At 50.9% G+C, this 19,425-nt stretch overlaps 1 protein-coding gene across 1 annotated transcript in view; it reads left to right on the top strand.

The window, feature by feature from the left end:
• The first annotated feature begins 593 nt into the window (after window positions 1-593).
• Window positions 594-19,425, top strand: part of MMD2 (monocyte to macrophage differentiation associated 2) — a 52,606-nt gene continuing 33,774 nt past the window's right edge. Inside the window, exon 1 of the mRNA XM_003277910.2 lies at window positions 594-836. Within this exon, the coding sequence (XP_003277958.1) occupies window positions 790-836 (47 nt within the window). The 5' untranslated portion in view covers window positions 594-789. The remainder of the gene's footprint in view (window positions 837-19,425) is intronic.

The raw sequence follows: 19,425 nt of genomic DNA, 5'->3' as shown, positions 1-19,425 counted from the left end.
CACTTCCCACTCCCCTACCCCCAAGTCCCCCACTCCCCACCAAACCCCCACTTCCCACTCATCCCACGTCCATTCCCCCTCTCCTTACGCCCCACTTCCCACTTCCCCCAACCCCTCCAGCACCCTCAGTTCCCACTCCCGTCCCCTTCCCACTCTCCCACTCCCTCAGCCCCCCAACTTTGCATTCCACCCCCCCAGCGCCCCCCCTTCCCAATCCTTCCCACTACTCCTACTACCACTTCCCGCTCCCCACCCCACCAACCCCCCACCTCCCGGCTTCCAGCGAGGGCACGGGGGAAATGGGCCGGGGCCAGGGCCGCCCCAGGCCTGGGCGATGGGTGGCTCGCGCGCGCGGCCAGGACCCCCCCCGCCCCGCCCTCACTCCTTACGCCCACTTCCTCACCCCCACCTCCTCACCCCCACCTCCTCACCCCCACCTCTCCTACCCCCATCTCCCCACGACCCTCCTCCCACCCCAGCGGAGGCGGCGGGGTCCGCGGGAGAGAGGAGGGCCGGGCTTAGGCGATTGGCGGCGCGAACCCCTGAGCCCCCCCGCGCCCCCGCCCGCCCCGCCCCCGCCACCATCTGCTCGGGATTTGGCGTCGGCGGCTCCGGGCGCCTCCAGCTCCGGCTCGGGCTCGGGCTCCGGCTCCGGCTCCGGACGCCGACCAGGTCCCCTTGGCCCCCGCCGCGCGCCCTCCAACCTGCTGCTGCCGCCGCCGCGCCCCCCAAGCTCTGCCAGCTGCCCGCGCTCTGAGCCCGGGGCCGGATTCCCATGGAAGCGCCGCGATGTTCGCCCCCCGGCTGCTGGATTTCCAGAAGACGAAATACGCGAGGTGAGCGGCGGCCGCGGGGGTCCGCGGGGAGGGAGGGAGGGAGGGGCGTGCGGCGGCAGGGACCGCGGGGGCCACCTTGGTTCTCGGGCCCCGCCGCCCGGAGCGCTAGAGGGGATCGGCGGACCCCTGACCCCCGCCCGAGAAAACCAGGACCCAGGCAGCCTCGTCTTCTCGCTGGGATGGAGTAACCGGGGCGCCCGCCCCTCCTCGCTGGGTGCCATTGGGCAAGTCGCTTCACTTATCTGAACCTCATTTCCACGTTTGCAAAACGGGGGTTATGCGAGTCCCCGTGTCCTGGGTCGCCATGAGGATTAAGCGAGCTGGTCCTTGCAAAGCACTTTGCACAGCGCCTGGAGCCCAGGCCAGTTACGCTCGGGCAGTTACGCTCGGTCTCTCTTGGGCGCTCTTGTTCATGGTAAAAGGCGTTGGTACCACCTCTGTCCACCCTTCCAGCAAGTCGGAGGAAAGAGTAAGTGCTCTTTTCAGATGGAGAAACTGAGGCTCGGGTGGGGGGGTGGGGGGGGGGGGGCGGGGCACCTGTACATCCTGGTCTTTTCATAGTAGGAACTCCGTGGTCCCCTCAGAACCTCGGTCTGTTTTGTAAAATGGTGATTGACAGACACTGTGATATCTGAGAAGTTAGGCTCCTGTTGCTTGGAATTCCAGTGAAGAAGGTGGGCGTGGGGAGGGGGTTTCTCCTTTTACATATCTTTAAGATTTTGTTGGGAGGTGTGCTTGCCTGGAAGCTGGCATGTAAAATCCCCTCCTAAAGTTGCTCCTCAGTCCCCAGTGGTCTTCCGGGAGCACAGACTGTTCTGGTGGGAGCAGCCCCTGGGGGCCTCTTTGAAGGGGGCACTAGGCTGTCCTCCAGGTCATCTTTCCCCCTCTGCCACCTGGGGTCCCCTGCCTTGGTGAACAGAGGGGCCTGGTGTGTGCTGAGGCTCCAGTGGGTGGTGAGTGGGAGATGGCTTGGCAGTATTTTTCCTACTCACATCAGTGTGGCTTGTTACTTGCAACTGGTTGTTAAGAGTCCCCTGGTGCCCCTGAAGTCTCTACAAGTTCTGGTGAGATTGAGCACAGCTTGACAACAGAAGCTCTGGGCTAGGATGGTGTCCAGGGTAGGGAAGGCTGGTGGACAGGACGGAGCCCTTCCTTCCCCCTCAGTCTCACCCTCTGTTTCCCCCTGGGGGACATGATGAGTCTATCTTTCCTAAACTTGGGGAATCCCACCCGGAGATGTGATGCACTTGGGAAGGACTTGAGGATGAGTTCCTGTGGATTTGCTGTTGGCCAGATTGTGGGACTGGACAGGACTTCCTTTTTTTTTTTTTTTTTTTTTTTTTTTTTGAGATGGAGTCTTTCTCTGGTTGCCCAGGCTGGAGTGCAATGGCGTGATCTCGGCCCACTGCAACCTCCGCCTCCTGGCTTCAAGCAATTCTCCTGCCTCAGCCTCCCGAGTAGCTGGGACTACAGGCACCTGCCACCATGCCCGGCTAATTTTTTGTATTTTTAGTAGAGACGGGGTTTCACCATGTTAGCCAGGATGGTCTCAATCTCCTGACGTCGTGATCCCCCCACCTCGGCCTCCCAAAGTGCTGGGATTACGGGCGTGACCCACCACCCCCGGCCTTTGTTTTTTTTCTTTGAGACAGAGTCTCGTTCTGTCACCCAGACTAAGGCTGGAGTGCAGTGGCACATCATGGTTCACTACAGCCTCAAATTCCTGGGCTTGTGCTATCCTCCTGCCTCAGCCTCCAGAGTAGCTGGGATTCCAGGTGTGGACCACCACCATACCCAGATAATTTTTGTATATATATATTTTTTTGAGATGGAGTCTCACTCCATTGCCCACTCCGGAGTGTAATGGTGTGATCTCAGCTCACTGCAACCTCCACCTCCCGGGTTCAAGTGATTCACCTGCCTCAGCCTTCTGAGTAGCTGGGACTACAGTCGCCCGCCAGCACGCCTGGCTAATTTTTGTATTTTTAGTAGAGGCAGGGTCTTGCCATGTTGCCCAAGCTGGTCTTGAACTCCTGGGCTCAAGTGATCCTCTCACCTCGGCCTCCCAAAGTGAGCACTTGGACTTGTAAAGGCTGGCTCCAGGGGATTTTGTGAGACATAAGTTGGTGGACTGTTCACGGGAAAGGGAGAAACCCTGGGTTGAAGGCTGCCGACGTGGACATGAAGGGAAGGAGCTCTGAAGTCTCAGCAACCAGCCTGGGCCTTTCCTACACCTGCTGTGTGACCTTGGTAGATGTCTAAACCTCTCTTGACCCCAGCGGGTTGATTTGTAAAGTCAGGAGAGCTGGTCTAAATGGTCTCTAGATGTGGACACTTGTGCTGGCTGCCCTGGAGTTGGAATAGGGATCTGGAGCTGGAGCATGGGCCAGTCTTTCACACTTGGGCCAATCCAGCTTCTATGGGTGATGGGTCCAGGGAGGAAATGGATCACATGGATTAGTTCTATTTCTGTTCCCTTCCTCGTTGTGCAGTCGTTACAACTGCACAGTCCACAAATTAGGTCCGTAATAAAGGCTTCTTAAGTGATTTTTTTTTAAAGATAGGATCTTACTCTGTCGCCCAGGCTGGAATGCAGTGGTGTGATCATAGCTCACTGCAGCCTCAAACTCCTAGGCAAACATGATTCTCCATCTCAGCCTCCCTAGTAGCTGGGACTACAGGTGTGCACCTCCATGCCTGGCTAATTAAAAAAAAAAAAGTATTTGTAAAGATGGGGTCTCACTATGTTGCCCAGGCAGGTCTTGAACTCCTAGGCTCAAGTGATCCTCCTGCCTCAGCCTCCTGAAGTGTTGGGATTACAGGCATGAGCCACTGCACCCAGCTGATTGAATGAATTTAATGGTATAATCCAGGGCTGTCCATGAGTAATATACAAGCCACAGATGTGGCTTTATTTTATTTATTTAGTTTTGAGATGGAGTCTCACTCTGTCACCCAGGCTGGAGTGCAATGGCACAATCTCTGCTCACTACAACCTCCACCTCCCAGGTTTAAGCGATTCTCCTGCCTCAGCCTCCCAAGTGGCTGGGACTACAGATGCCCGCAACCACGCCTGGCTAATTTTTGTATTTTTAGTAGAGGTAGGGTTTCACCATATTGGCCAGGCTGGTCTCGAACTCCTGACCTCAAATGATCCACCCACCTTGGCCTCCCAAAGTGCTGGGATTATAGGAGTGAGCCACCACGCCCGGCCAGCTTTAAATTTTCTAGTAGACACTCAATTTAATGTGTGCCTAATATTCCATCTTGTTATAAGAAAGTACAAATAGGTGAAATTATTATAATTTTTAGAATATATTTTAGTTAACTCTTTATATCCAAAGCATTATTATATCAATATGCAATGAATATGAACAAATTATTTATGAGATATTTTACATTTTTTTCACCACAAGTCTTCATCTAATGTAAATTTTATACTTACAGCCTGTCTGAATTTGGGCTAGTCAATTCCAAGTACTCAATAATCACATGTAGATTGTGTCTACCATATTGGTATCTTCTGTGGTGAGAGATGGGTATTCCAAATTAAATGCTGTGTGACATTGTAAAAAATGCTCTCCTTCTTGGAGTGTCTGTTTCTCAGTGGATGGTAGGGCCAGCTAACCGCTAGGTTCTAACCTAGAGTCTTTGACGTAAGTAACCACCTGGTCACCTGGAATGGTTTTTGTACATCAAGAAACATTCATATCATAAAGCTGTAAGAATTAAGACAGTATGGTGTTGGTGCATGGTTGGGCAAATTGACCAGTGGAGCAGAATAAAGAGGCCTGAAATAGATTCATGCATGTAAAGGCATTTTAAGCTGTGTGTGGTAGCACGTGTCTGTAATCCCAGCTACACCTGAGGCCAAGGCAGGAGGATCACTTGAGGCCAGGAGATTGAGAACACTCTGGGCAACATAGCAAGATCCCATCTCAACTTTTTAGAAGGCATTTTATTTTTACCAAAGACGGTGTTGCTGATAAACCTAGGCAAGGATGGTCTATTGGATAAATGGTACTGAGACAATTCACTATTCAGTTGAGAACAGTGGAACAGGAACCCCACCTCACACCATACAGAAAAGACACTTTCAGAGGGATGAAAGATGTAAACGTGAAATAAATAAAAAAGTTGAAAACTTTGAGAATCTATAAAAGAATAACTTTTGAACTTTGGAGTAAGGTTTCTGAAGGCACATAAAGTACAAATCATAAAAAAAAAGATTGATGAACTTGACTACATTAAAAATTAAGTTTCAGCCTGGGGAAGGTGGCTTATGCCTGTAATCCCAACATTTTGGGAGGCCGAGGTGAGAGGAGCACCTGAGTCCGGGAGTTCAAGACCAGCTTGGGCAACATGGTAAAACCCCATCTCTACAAAAAATACAAACAATTAGCTGGGCATGGTGAAGTGCTCCTGTAGTCCCAGTTATCAGGAGGCTAAGGTGAGAGGCTTGCTTGAGCCTGGGGATTGAGGCTGCAAATGAGCTGAGACTGAGCTCCCGCACTCCAGCCTGGGTGACAGAGGGAGATCCCGTCTCAAAAAAAGAAAAAAAGATTAAGTTTCTGTTAATCAAAAATGCCATGAAGAAAGTAGAAGACAAGCCACAGTGTGAAGGACATATTTGCAACACCTTTAACCAACAAGTAATTAATATTCAAAACATAGAGAGAATAAGAAATAGAAAAAGACAAATAACCCAATAGAAAATGTAAAAGACATGGACAGGGATTTCTTGGAAGAGAACACGGTTGAGCATGTGAAGAACTGCTCCCTCTCAGTGGTAACCAAGACAATGCAAAATGAGATACCACTTTAATATGCAGTGCATAAGAAGCCTAACTGTCTGGGTGCAGTGGCTCAAGCCTGTAACCCCAGTGCTTTGGGAGGCTGAGATGGGAGGATCTCTAGAGGCCAGGAGTTTGAGACCAGCCTCGACAACAAAGTGAGATTCCCGCCTCTCCAAAAAGAAAAAAATTAGCTGGGCATGGTTGTGTGCCTGCGGTCCCAGCTACTCAGGAGGCTGAGGTAGGAGGATCCCTTGAGCCCGGGAGTTCAAGGATGCACTGAGCTATGATCCCGCCACTGCACTCAAACCTGGGTGACAGAACAACTCCATCTCTAAAAAATACAATAAAAGGCAAAATGTAAATTTAAGATGAACAACTAGAAAAATTTAAAGTCCAAAGTAGTTCAATAAAACCAAAATATTTTATGAAAATGAGACTGAGGCCAGGTGTGGTGCCTCACGCCTGTAATTCCAGCACTTTGGGAAGCCAAGGCAGGTGGATCACCTGAGGTCAGGAGTTGGAGACCAGCCTGACCAACATGGCGAAACCCCGTCTCTACTAAAAATACAAAAATTAGCCGGGTGTGGTGGCACGCACCTGTAGTCCCAGCTACTCGGGAGGCTGAGTCAGGAGAATTGCTTCAACTTGGGAGGCGGAGGTTGCAGTGAGCCAAGATCTTGCCATTGCACTCCGGCCTGGGCGACAGAGTGAGACTCCGTCTTAAAAAAAAAAGAGACTGAATCACATGAAAATGAAACCACTTAGGCTGAGGGTTCAATGTCCATCTAGTTGCCAGTGGAAAGAATTGGAATCGGGTTTTATACAAGTCATGTGTAGCCCAACACCTGCAGGAGTTCAGGAGTTGTAGGAATGTGTTGATATTGATGGTGTTTCCAGCTGCCATGTGCACCTGTTGGAAGTAGCCAGGTGGTGCTGACCAAGACAATTCCCTGCCCTCCTGGAGCTCACATTCTTCTCTGGGAAGCGGACAACAGATAATAACTATGTGATAACACTTCAGATAGGAATACAGTCAGGTGAGATGGGGAGCTGTAGGCATGGAGGAAACAAGGATTAAGATGCCTTCTTTGGCTGGGCATGGTGTCTCATGCCTGTAATCCTGGTGGATTACTTGAGGCCAGGAGTTCGAGACCACCCTGACCATTATATCGAGACCATGTCTCTAAAAAACCAGCCAAACAAACAAAAAAACAAACAAAAAAAGGCAAGGTGTGGCGGCTCACGCCTGTAATCCCAACACTTTGGGAGGCTGAAGCGGGCAGATCACTTGAGGCCAGGAGTTCGAGACCAGCCTGGCCAGCATGGTGAACCCCTTCTCTACTAAAAATACAAAAATCAGCCAGGTGTGGTGGTGGGTGTCTGTAATCCCAGCTACTCAGGAGGCTGAGGCAGGAGAATTGCTTGAACCCAGGAGGTGGAGGCTGTGGTGATCCAGGATTGTGCCATTGCACTCCAGCCTGGGCAACAGAGCAAGACTCTGTCTCAAAAAAAAAAAAATCTCATACAGAGCACGCAACTGAGATCCCCACATGTGCAGTTCACAATAGGGTTCATGCTCCTATGAGAGTCTAAAAAACAAAAAAAGGATGCCTTCTTGGTAGGACTAACTGTGAGGAAATGCATGCAGAGTGGTATACAGTTGGTGCCAAATAAATGATGGGCTGATACCATGCAGTGTTGGGTGGAGGCTGGGGCAGTGGCTGCCCTGCCTCTGCCTGGGGGGAGCTGTTCTTTCAGCACCAGCAGGTCTCAGTGTGTTGCTTTCCTCCTTGATGGAAGAGCTGAGTTGAAGAATATGCAGGGAGAAATAGGAAGTGAGATTTGCCTGGAAACCCCCACTTCATCAGCAGTGCAGAAATGCATCTGCAGATTCATCCAGGCACAGCCCACCCTTCCAGGCTTGTCCCAAGTCCCGGGCCTTTCAGGATCCTTCAAGAATGAGCAGGGGATGGCCCCACATGTCCTTCAGCTTTGCATACCTCTCCCCAGCCAGACTGCAAGCCGCTCAGAGCAGGAGTGGGACTCAGAGCAGGACTCCCCAAGGGGCCAGCATGGTCTGGCATGTAGTGGGCATCCCTGGCTTGTCCACTACCCACAGCTGGTTAGTTGGTTCATTGATGCATTAAAAAACCTTGTTGAGGCCGGGCATCATGGCTCAAGCCTGTAGTCCCAGCACTTTGGGAGGCTGAGCTGGAAGACCACTAGAGCCCAGGAGTTCAAGACCAACCTGGACGACATGGTGAAACCCTGTCTCTCCAAAAAAGGGCAAAAAATTAGCTGGGCATGGTAGCACGTACCTATAGTCCCAGCTACTTGGAAGGCTGTGGCGGGAGGATTGCTTCAGCCCAGGAGTTTCAGACCAGTCTGGGCAACACAGCAAGACCCTGTCTGTACAAAAAATTTAAAAATTAGCCAGGTGTGGTGGCTTATGTCTGTAGTCCCAGCTACTTTGGAGGCTGAGATGGGAGGATCACCTGAGCCTAGGAGATTGAGGTTACAGTGAGCCATGATGGTGCCACTGCATTCCAGCCTGGGTGACAGAGGGAGACCTTGTCTCAGGAGGTGGGGTGGGGAAGAATGAGTAGGGCTAGATGCTGGATGGGCAGAAACCACAGGTGTCCATGACAGGACAGGACAAGCCTCAGAGGTTGCAGCATGTAAGTGGGCTCTTCAAGATGAATAAGAGTTTTCCAGGGTGAGGAAAGGAAGAATGAGGGCATTGGGGGGTGAAGTGCAGGGACCCAGGGCAGGGTCTGGTGAGGTTGCAACACAGGCTGGGTGTGGAGAGGATACTGAGCCTGGTCCCAGTGAGTCCCGAGCACACCCAACCACTGTTCTGTGGCCTCTATGGCACCATTAAGGGCTTTTAAACTGAGGGTGGCATGATTTGGGCTCCAGAGGGCAGAAAATAAAGGGACAGAAGCTACTTTTGAGGCTGCCATCACAGTTATCAAGGGAGTAGCTCTCTTGGGATTCCAAGGATAGGGCTGCAGGTGAGCTGGAGCTGTAGGTGCCTTGTAGGGTCAGGGCTGCCCTTCACCTCCTGGACTGTGGGAGTTGCCTGTGGACATCAGGCCACTAGACCCATAAACCCTTCAGGGCACTCTCTTATGCAATGAGATCAAAATAAGGAAATTTAAGCCGGGCGCTGTGGCTCACGCCTGTAATCTCAGCACTTTGGGAGGCTGAGGCGGGTGGGTCATCTGAGGTCAAGAGTTCGAGACCAGCCTGGCCAAGATGGTGAAACCCTGTCTCTACTAAAAATGCAAAATTAACCAGACATGGTGGCGCATGCCTGTAATCCTAGCTACTTAAGAGGCTGAGGCACGAGAATTCCTTGAATCCGGGAGGCGGAGGGTGCAGCGAGCTGAGATCACGCCACTGCACTCTAGCATGCTGGGTGACAGAGTAAGACTCCATCTCAAAAAACAAAAAAACAAAAAAACAAAAAAAAACAAAGAAATTTAGCTTTAAAAAGGAAGGAAATTCTCTGGCACACGTGGCAGCCTGGATGAACCACAAGGACATTCATTATGCTAAATGAAATCAGCCCCAAGGGGACAAATACTGTATGATTCCACTTATCTGAGGTCCCTCGAGGAGTCAAATCCATAGAGACGGGAAGTGGAGTGGTGGCTGCCAGAGGCACGTGGGGGTGGGTAGGGAATGGGGAATTAGTGTTTAATAGGGACAGGGTTTCAGTTTTGCAAGATGAAAAGAGTTCTGGAGATGGATGGTGGTGGCGATGGTATAAGAAGGTGAATGTAGGGCTGGGCGCAGTAGCTCATGCCTGTAATCCCAACACTTTGGGAGGCCGAGGCAGGCGGATCACCTGAGGTAGGGAGTTCAAGACCAGACTGACCAACATGGAGAAACCCCGTCTCTACTAAAATTACAAAATTAGCCAGGTGTGGTGGTGCATGCCTGTAATCCCAGCTACTCAGGAGGCTGAGGCAGGAGAATTGCTTGAACCCAGGAGGTGGAGGTTGTGGTGAGCCGAGATTGCACCATTGCATTCCAGCCTAGGCAACAGAGTCAGACTCCATCTCTCACACACACACACAACACAGACACACACACACACACACAAAAGAAGGTGAATGTAATTAATGACAGCAAATTGGATGCTTAAAAATGGTTAGGATAGTACATTTGATGTGTGTTTTACCACAGTGAAAAAAATTATTCTAAAAATACCTAGCTGGAAATGGTAACATAGGCAGGTCATTTGTTAAATGTGAGAGAGGAGATGGGGGAAAAGGAAATTTAACGTTGATGCAAAATTATGATCAAATTGTCTTAGCCTGTTCACACTATTCTTATAAAATGCCATAGTACTGTTGAGCCATAAAAAGACTGATATTCTGGCCAGGCACAGTGGCTCATGCCTGTAATCCCAGCACTTTGGGAGGCTGAGGCGGGTGGATCAGGAGACCAGGAGTTCGAGACCATCCTGGCCAATATGGTGAAACCCCGTCTCTACTAAAAATACAAAAATTAGCCGGGTGTGGTGTTGGGTGCCTGTAGTCCCAGCTACTTGGGAGGCTGAGGCAGGAGAATTGCTTGAACCTGGGAAACAGAGGTTGCAGTGAGCCGAGATTGCACCATTGCACTCCAGCCTGGCAACAGAGCGAGACTCCATCTAAAAAAAAAAAAAAAAAAAGACTGAGATTCTGTCATTTGCAACAACATGGATGGAACTGGAGATCATTCTATTAAGTGAAATAAGCCAGGCACAGAAAGACAAACATTGCATGTTCTCACTTATTTGTGGGATCAAAAAATCAAAACAATTGAACTCTTGGACATAGAGAGTAGGAAGATGGTTACCAGAGGCTGGGAAGGGGAGTAGGCAGGTGGGGAGGAGGTTGGGATGGTTAATGGGTACCAAAAAATAGTTAGAATGAATAAGGCCTAATATTTGATAGCACAGCAGGGTGACAATAGTTAATAATTTAATAATAATAATTTTTTTGAGACAGAGTCTCACTCTATTGCCCAGGCTAGAGTACAGTTGCGTGATCTTGGCTCACTGCAACCTTCGCCTCCCAGGATCAAGTGATTCTCCTTCCTCAGCCTCCCGAGTAGCTGGGGTTATAGGTAGGTGCTACCGCGCCTGGCTAATTTTTCTATTTTTAGTAGAGACGAGTTTTGCTATGTTGGCTCAGCTCACTGCAACCATCTTTTGAACAAAAGAATACAAAAATTAGTTGGGTGTGGTGGCAAAACCCTGTAGTACCAGCTACTCTGGAGGCCAAGGTGGGAGGATCACCTGAGCTTGGGAGATGGAGGCTGTGTGAGCCATGACCCTGCCACTGCACTTTAGCCTAGACTAGGTGGCTTATAAACCACAGAAATTTATAGAACCCAAAAAGAATTTTGGAAAGAAAAAAAAAACACAAAAATGTATTTCCTACAGTTCTGGAGGCTGGAAGTCAAGATCAAAGTGTCAGCACAGTCAGATTTGTTCCCAGGTGGGAGATGGCAGACTTCTTATAGACTCACATGGCAGAAGGAGCTCTCTGGCCTCTTCTTCTAGGGGCACTAATCCCATTTGTGAGGGCTCTACCCTCATGACCTTGTCATTTTCCAGAGGCCCCACCTCCTAATACTATCACATTGAGGAGTGAGGATTTCAACATGTGGATTTTTTTTTTTTTCAGTGAGACGGAGTCTCGCTGTTATCACTCAGGCTGGAGTGCAGTGGCGCGATCTTGGTTCACTGCAACCTGCGCCTCCCAGGTTCAAGTGATTCTCCTGCCTCAGCCTCCCGAGCAGCTGGTACTACAGGCGTGTGTGCCACCATGTCCAGCTAATTTTTGTATTTTTAGTAGCGATGGGGATCCCCCCCAGGCTGGTCTCGAACTCCTGGCCTCAGGTGATCTGCCTGCCTCAGTCTCCCAAAGTGCTGGGATGACAGGTGTGAGGTACCACACCCGGCCTCAACATGTGGATTTTGAGATGATGCCAACATGCAGTTCATAACATTTTTATAGAGTTTGATATGGTTTGGATCTGTGTCTCTGTTGTAATCCCCGATGTTGGAGGTGGGGCCTGGTGGGAGGTGATTGGATCATGGGGGCGGATCATGGGGACGGTTTCTCATGAATGGTTTAGCAGCATCCACCTTGGTTGAGGTAGTGAATGAGTTCTTGTGAGATCTGGTCATTAAAAAGTGTGTAGTGGCCAGGCGCGGTGGCTCACACCTGCAATCCCAGCACTTTGGGAGGCCAGGGTGGGCAGATCACCAGGTCAGGAGATCAAGGCCATCCTGGCTAACACGGTGAAACCCCGTCTCTACTAAAAACACAAAAAATTAGCCAGGTATGGAGGCGCTCCCTGTAATCCCAGATACTCAGGAGGCTGAGGCAGGAAAATCACTTGAAGCCGGGAGGTGGAGTTTGCAGTGAGCTGAGATCGCACCACTGCACTCCAGCCTGGGCGACAGAGCAAAACTCTGCCTCAAAAAAAAAAAAGGCCGGGCGCAGTGGCTCATGCCTGTAATCCCAACACTTTGGGAGTCCAGGGCAGGCAGATCACCAGGTCAGGAGATCGAGACCATCCTGGCTAACATGGTGAAACCCCTTTTTTGTACTAAAAATACAAAAAAGTAGCTGGGCCTGGAGGCGCACACCTGCAATCCCAGATACTCCGGAGGCAGGAGAATCACTTGAACCCAGGAGGTGGAGGTTGCAGTGAGCTGAGATCGCACCACTGCACTCCAGCCTGTGTGACAGAGCAAGACCCTGTCTCAAAAAAAAAAAGTGTGTAGCACCCCTCTCCCTTCTCTCCCTTCCTCCTCCTCCTCTCATGTAAGACACCTGCTCCCCCTTTACCTTCCACCATGATTGGAAGCTTCCTGAGTCTTCCCCAGAAGCAGAAGCCACCATGTTTCCTGTACAGCCTGCAGAATCGTGAGCCAACTAAACCGCTTTTCTTTTTTTTTTTTTTCTTTTTTTCTTTGAGATGGAGTCTTGCTCTGTCACCCAGGTTGGGGTGCAGTGGCGCGATCTCAGCTCACTGCAACCCCCATCTACCAGGTTCAAGCGATTCTCCTGCCTCAGCCTCTGGAGTAGCTGAGATTAGAAGCATGCACCACCACACCGAGCTAATTTTTGTATTTTTAGTAGAGATGGGGTTTCACCAAGTTGGCCAGGCTGGTCTTGAACTCCTGACCTCAGGTGATCAGCCCATTTCGGTCTCCCAAAGTGCTGGGATTACAGGTATGAGCCACCACACCCAGCCTAAACTCCTTTTCTTTATGAATTACCCAGTCTCAGGTATTTCTTTCTAGTAGTGCAGCACGAGCCTGTAGTCCCAGCTACTGGGGAGGTGGGAGGATCCGTTGAGCCCAGGAGTTCGAGGCTGCAGTGAGCTATGATTGCACCACTGCACTCCAGCTTGGGCAACAGAACCAGACCCTGTCTCTAAAAATAAGAAGAAAGAAAGGCCAGGAGGATTATAGGCCATGTGGTATACTTCATCTTACTGGGAGATATCTGGTAGACCTGCCTCCCGTGGTGCTAGGTTGATCCATGGGGGCTCTAAGGTAACCCCTGGGATGAGAGATACTGAGGTCCTTTTCAGCATCCTGTTACTCAGCAGCCTGTCACCTGGTGGTCTTAGCATCCATTGGTTATCATTGTCTGAATCCTTTGTTTCACTTGCAGTAGCAATTTTATGCTTTTTCAAGATTCTCCCTTAGTGAAGACTCTGCACCCCCACCTCCCTTCAGCATCGCTGGACTCAGCTTTTTAAAGTACTTGGATTTTCATTATTCTCTTAGATAAAGCCAAGGTTTCATTTCTTTTGGAGAAAGGCTGCAGAGGGAAACAAATTTATCAGTCCGTGCTTGGAGCGTGGCTATTCTTAGGATGCGTGGATGGTGTTTCGACTCTGTGAAGCTCCTGGGATTGTGTGCACAGGGTGGGGTGTGTGTGTGTGTGTGTGTGTGTGTGTGTGTGCATTTTGCCCCAGAGAGGTGTAGGTCTCCAGAGGAATCTTCTGTGAGCGGGCAGCTGCGTTACATAGGAATGAATGCTGAATTCTGGTCTTTGGGAAAGGAGTTGGGCTGGAAACTGGCTTGTACCTATTTCAGAGCTCTCTGCTTTGGAATTTTCACTCCTCTGTCCTGGAGGAAAGAAGGAAAGGGGCCGGGTGTGGTGGCTCACGCCTGTAATTCCAGCACTGTTTGAGGCCAAGGCGGGCGGATCACTTGAGCTCAGGAGCTCGAGACCAGCCTGGGCAACATGATGAATACCCGTCTCCACTAAAAATACAAAAATCAGCCAGGTGTGTTGGTGCACACCTGTAATCCCAGCTAGTTAGGAGGCTGAGGCAGGAGAACCGTTTGAACCCTGGAGGCGGAGGCTGTAGTGAGCCAAGATTGTGCCACTGCACTCCAGCCTGGGCGACACAGTGAGGTCTCCAAAGGAAAGGAAGGGAGAAAGGGGAGGGAAGGGCTGGGTGAGGTGGCTCATGCCTGTAATCCCAGCACTTTGAGAGGCTGAGGCGGGTGGATCACGAGGTCAGGAGTTCAAGAACAGCCTGGCCAACATGGTGAAACCCCGTTGCTACTAAAATATACAAATTAGCTGGGCATGGTGGCGGGCGCCTGTAGTCCCAGCCACTCCGGAGGCTGAGGCAGGAGAATTGCCTGAACCTGGGAGGCAGAGGTTGCAGTCAGTCAAGATTGCGCTGCTGCACTCCAGCCTGGGCGACAAAGCAAGACTCCGTCTCAAAAAAAAAAGAAGAAGAAAGAAAGAAGAAGAAGAAGGAGAAGGAGAAGAAGAAGAAAGAAGAGGAAGAAGAAGAAGAAAGAAGAAGAAGAAGAAGGAGGAGGAGGAGGAGGAGGAGGAGGAGGAGGAGGAAGAAGAAGAAGAAGAAGAAGAAGAAGAAGAAGAAGAAGAAGAAGAAGAAGAAGAAGAAGAAGAAAGAAGAAGAAGAAGAAGAAGAAGAAGAAGGAGAAGAAGAAGGAGAAGAAGAAGAAATGTGTTGGTGTTTAGGACTGAAAAGAAGAAGAAGAAGAGGAGGAGGAGGAGAAGAAGGAGAAGAAGAAGAGGAAGAAGAGGAAGAAGAAGAAGAAGGAGAAGGAGAAGGAGAGGAAGAGGAGAAGGAAGAAGAAGAAGAAGAAGAAGAAGAAGAAGAAGAAGAAGAAGAAGAAGAAGAAGAAGAAGAAGAAGAAGAAGAGGAGGAGGAAGAAATGTGTTGGTGTTTAGGACTGAAAAGAAGAAGAGGAAGAAGAAGAGGAAGAAGAAGAAGAAGAGCTCTGTGATGGCACACTGGACCCATGGCCACTGGGCCACTGGCTGGGCTGGACCATTTTGGTGGAGAATGGCCATTCCAAGGCCTCCCCAATCTTCCACCAGTCCTTTCGCAGGAATAGTAGGAGTGCTGAGAGGGTTGAAAGACAGAGAGCACTGGCCACTCTGGAGCCTGCTCCACAGATCCAGCGTGGGGTGGGCTGGCCCAGGTCATGCCTCTTGGCTCCAGCAGGAGGGTGGGCTCCCCCCTGGCTCCCCTCATCTCTGGAACTAGAGCCACCTTTGCTCCCTCCAAGTGAGCCCAGGGCTAAAGTTTCCCTGGGGCCAGGGGAGGGATGGGAAGGATTTGCTAATTTCCTTCAGAAAGGATTCCAATTTTTTTTTTTTTTCTTGCTCTATTGCCCAGGCTGGAGTGCAGTGGTTCGATCATAGCTCACTGCAGCCTTGAACTCCTGGGCTCAAGTGATCCTCGCTCCTCAGCCTCCCCAGTAGCTGGGACTACAGGCATGTGCCACCATACCCAGCTAATTTTTACATTTTTTGTAGAGAGGGAGTCTTGGACATGGTAGGGTGCAGCTGTAGTCCCCAGCTACTTGGGAGGCTGAGGTGGGAAGATTGCTTGAGCTCAAGAGTTCAAGACCAGCCTGAGCAACGTAGTGAGACCTCGTCTCTACAAAAAATAAAGAGAAAATTAGTTGGCGGTGGTGACGTGCACCTATAGTCCCAGCTACTCAGGAGGTTGAGGTGGGAGGATCACTTGAGCCCAGGAGTTAGAGGCTGCAGTGAGCCGTGATCGTGCCACTGCACTCTAGCCTGAGTGACAGAGCAAGATCCTGTCTCAAAAAATAAAGTAAAATAAAATAATCAGTCAACAACAGTGATTTGCCTTCAAGCTGCCCTCCTCTTCGGCTCTCAAGGCAGTTTGTGAAGTGTCTAGGACAGGAATTTTCCAGAAGGGCTTCAAGCTCGGGGAGGTTAAGTACCATTTCCTGGGTTGCACAGCCAGGGCTGGACTGCAGGGCTAACATGCCGGCCACTGGACTCCAAATCTAGAGGTTTTCTGTGGCCACAATGTGCGTGCTCAGCCTAAACTCTCCCCCTGCCCTTTGATACAAGCTAGGTAATGGGCACTGCTAGGGGGCATCAGAGTAGAGCAGTTGGGTCTCAGTCTTCTCTTCTGTGAAAGGGGTAGGGTGTGAGTTGAAAAGGGCAGGACCGACCGGGCACGGTGGTGCACACCTGTAATCCCAGCACTTTGGGAGGCTAAGGCGGGTGGGTCACGAGGTTAGGAGATTGAGATCAACATGGTGAAACCCCACGTTTACTAAAAATACAGAAAAAAGGCCAGGCGCAGTGGCTCATGCCTGTAATCCCAGTACTTTGGGAGGCCGAGGCAGGTGGATCACAAGGTCAGGAGTTTGAGAACAGCCTGGCCAACATAGTGAAACTCCATCTCTACTAAAAATACAAAAAATTAGCCAGGTATGGTGGCAGGCGTCTGTAATCTCAGCTACTCAGGAGACTGAGGCAGGAGAATCGCTTGAACCCGGAAGGCGGAGGTTGCAATGAGCCGAGATAGCACCATTGCACTCTGGCCTGGGCAACAGTGAGAGACTCCATCTCAAAAAAAAAAAAAAAAAAAAAAAAGAAAAAGGGCAGGACCTCCTGAAGTGTACTCCAACTATCTAAGGGGTCACTGGCTGGGATGGAGTTAGGACAGAAGAATAGACAGGATGGGGCCGGGCGTGGTGGCTCATCCTGTAATCCCAGCACTTCGGGAGGCCGAGGTGGGTGGATCACTTGAGGTCAGAAGTTCAAGACCAGCCTGAACAACATGGTGAAACCCCGTCTCTACTAAAAAACAAACAAACAACAAAGCCGGGTGTGGTGGTGGCGCGTGTCTGTAGTCCCAGCTACTTGGGAGGCACAGGCAGGAGAATCGCTTGAACCCGGGAGGCAGAGGTTGCAATGAGTGGAGATAGCACCATTGCACTCCAGCCTGGGCAACAAGAGCGAAACTCCGTCTCAAAAAAAAAAAAAAGAGGTATAGACAGGATGGAAAGTGTAATGGGAATTAGAAATGCCCTCCTAGGGCCGGGTGTAGGGCTCATGCCTGTAATCCCAGCACTTTGAGAGGCTGAGGCAGGAGGATAGCTTGAGGCCAGGAGTGCAAGACCAGCCTGGGCAACATAGCAAGACTCCATTTCTAATTAATTTTTTAAAAATTTAAAATTAAAAAAAAAAGAGAGAAATGTCCTCCCAGGCAGGGCCAGGTGGCTCACACCTGTAATCCCAGCACTTTGGGAGGCCAAGGCAGGAGAATCACATGAGGCCAGGTGTTCGAGAACAGCCTGGGCAACATGGCACGACCCCCCATCTCTATAGAAAAAATAAAAATAAAAAATAAGACCGGGCATGGTGGCTCAAGCCTGTAATCCCAGCGCTTTGGGAGGTCAAGGCAGTGGATCATCTGAGGTCAGGAGTTCAAGACCAGCCTGGCCAACATGGCAAAACACTGTCTCTACTAAAAATACAAAAATTAGCTGGGCATGGTGGCACGTGCCTGTAGTCCCAGCCACTCGGGAGGCTGAGGCAGAAGGATCACTTGAACTCAGGAGCTGGAGGCTGCAGTGAGCTGAGATCATGCCACTGCACTTCAGCTTGGGCGACAGGGTGAGACTTCATCTCAAAAATATATAAATAAATAAATGACCTCCTACCAGCACCAGGAATGTTGCACCACAAATGTATCTTTAAAGTGTCCTTTGGCATGCGGATTATTTTGTCACCTCAAGGACTCTTTAAAGATACATTTGTGGTGCAACCTTCCTGGTGCTATTGGGAAGACATTTATTAATTTCTTTATCTGAGTCAGGGACACCAGACCCCCATGACATGCAATTTACCTACATAACAAACCTGCACATGTACCCCTGAACCTAAAACAGAAGTTTAAAAAAGTATAAAGAAAAATAATAATAAAATGCAGTATTTGACTGTTTAAAAAAAGTGTCTTTTTTTTTTTGAGACAGGGTCTCACTCTGTCGTCCAGGCTGGAGTGCAGTGGTGCCATCTCGGCTCACTGTAACCTCTGCCTCCCAGGTTCAAGCGATTCTCCTGCCTCAGCCTACTGAGTAGCTGGGATTACAGGCACCCGCCACCACGCCCGGCTCATTTTTGTATTTTTAGTAGAGACAGGGTTTTGCCATGTTGGCCAGGCTGGCCTTGAATTCCTGGCCCCAAGTGATCTACCTGCTTCCCCCTCCCAAAGTGCTGGGATTACAGGCGCGAGCCACCGCGCCCGGTCAGAAGTATCCTTTTTCTGCTATTGCCTGAAAACTTACCAACTCTCAAAGTAAGGCTGCCTCTGACCTGCCAACCTGGGACACTTTGATTGGCTGTTGGTGACGTCACAGGAGTCTCTGGGAGATGATTGGTGGGTGAGAGCCCCTAGGTCAGGTGGAAGGTGGGCTTGATGGTTAGGGCTGGTGTCTGTGGCATGTTCACAGAGGCCTACCCAGGAGCTAGCTGAGGACGAACAGGTGGCAAAGGGGCCCCTATCTTTGTTGGGGCGACCCCTTCTCCTAACCCCACTCAGAGCAGCCAGCGATGACCATGGCCCCTTCTCACTTGTTAGCATCTGGGAGCCTCCTGAGGCTGGGAGATGGTCCTGGCTTTGGAGATACGGACCCTTCTCATCCCACAGGGGAAGAGATTTCCCGGGGAGCCACAGGGTGGGCGCCAAGGCTGGGAACTGGTCTCAGATCTGTCGGGTCAGTACCCCCAGGCCCAGGGGGCCGTTCACATGGGATGCCACGCACAGTGCACCTGAGTGCTGTCTCCTGCAGATCATGCCAATGTCCCCCGCCTCTGGCACGAGATGCAAGCCTGGGCCCCTTCCACCCCTTGCTCAGTTTCCCCTTCCTGTTCCCATCACTGTCTGCCCTCGGATTTTATTTCATGACCATTCCCAGGTGGCACCGGCCCAAGGACTGTTTCCCAAAGACTGAGCCAAGATACCGCCGGCCTTTCAGGAGGAGTCTTGAATTCATGAATGGACACAAAGAAGCGGCCAGGGCCAAGCGGAGAGGGGGAGAGAGGCTTAGCACGGCCGGGGCCAGCTTGGCCCTGCGTGGTCCTTTGCCTCTGCGGGACAGACGGACAGAACCCCCTTTGTGTAGGAGCCTGGGCAAATCTCTCTAGTCCTCTGTCCAAGGGACTCAGGGTCGCCACTGACAGGCACCAGCCCAGCCTGGGAGGGGTGGCTGCAGCCGCGTTCCCGGGCCTGGGCTCATTCATGAAAGGGGTCAGGCTTCTCTCTGGGGGCCATAGACCCCAGCTGGGTCAGGCCAGAGAGAGAGGGAGGAATTGCAGAAGCTGAGCTCTGAGACTGGGCCTGACTCCTGCCAGACTTCGGAGGAGGGAGCTGGGGGAGCTGGGGTGTGCTGGACCCTGCACCTAGGTCAGGATGCTCAACATGCCAGGCCCCGGGAACCCCTTCACACCCTG

This window comes from Nomascus leucogenys, chromosome 17 (assembly GCF_006542625.1).
Source record: "Nomascus leucogenys isolate Asia chromosome 17, Asia_NLE_v1, whole genome shotgun sequence".
Taxonomy (NCBI): Eukaryota; Metazoa; Chordata; class Mammalia; order Primates; family Hylobatidae; genus Nomascus; species Nomascus leucogenys.
Note: the sequence above shows the minus strand (reverse complement) of the source record. Positions and strands in the feature narration are given on the sequence as shown.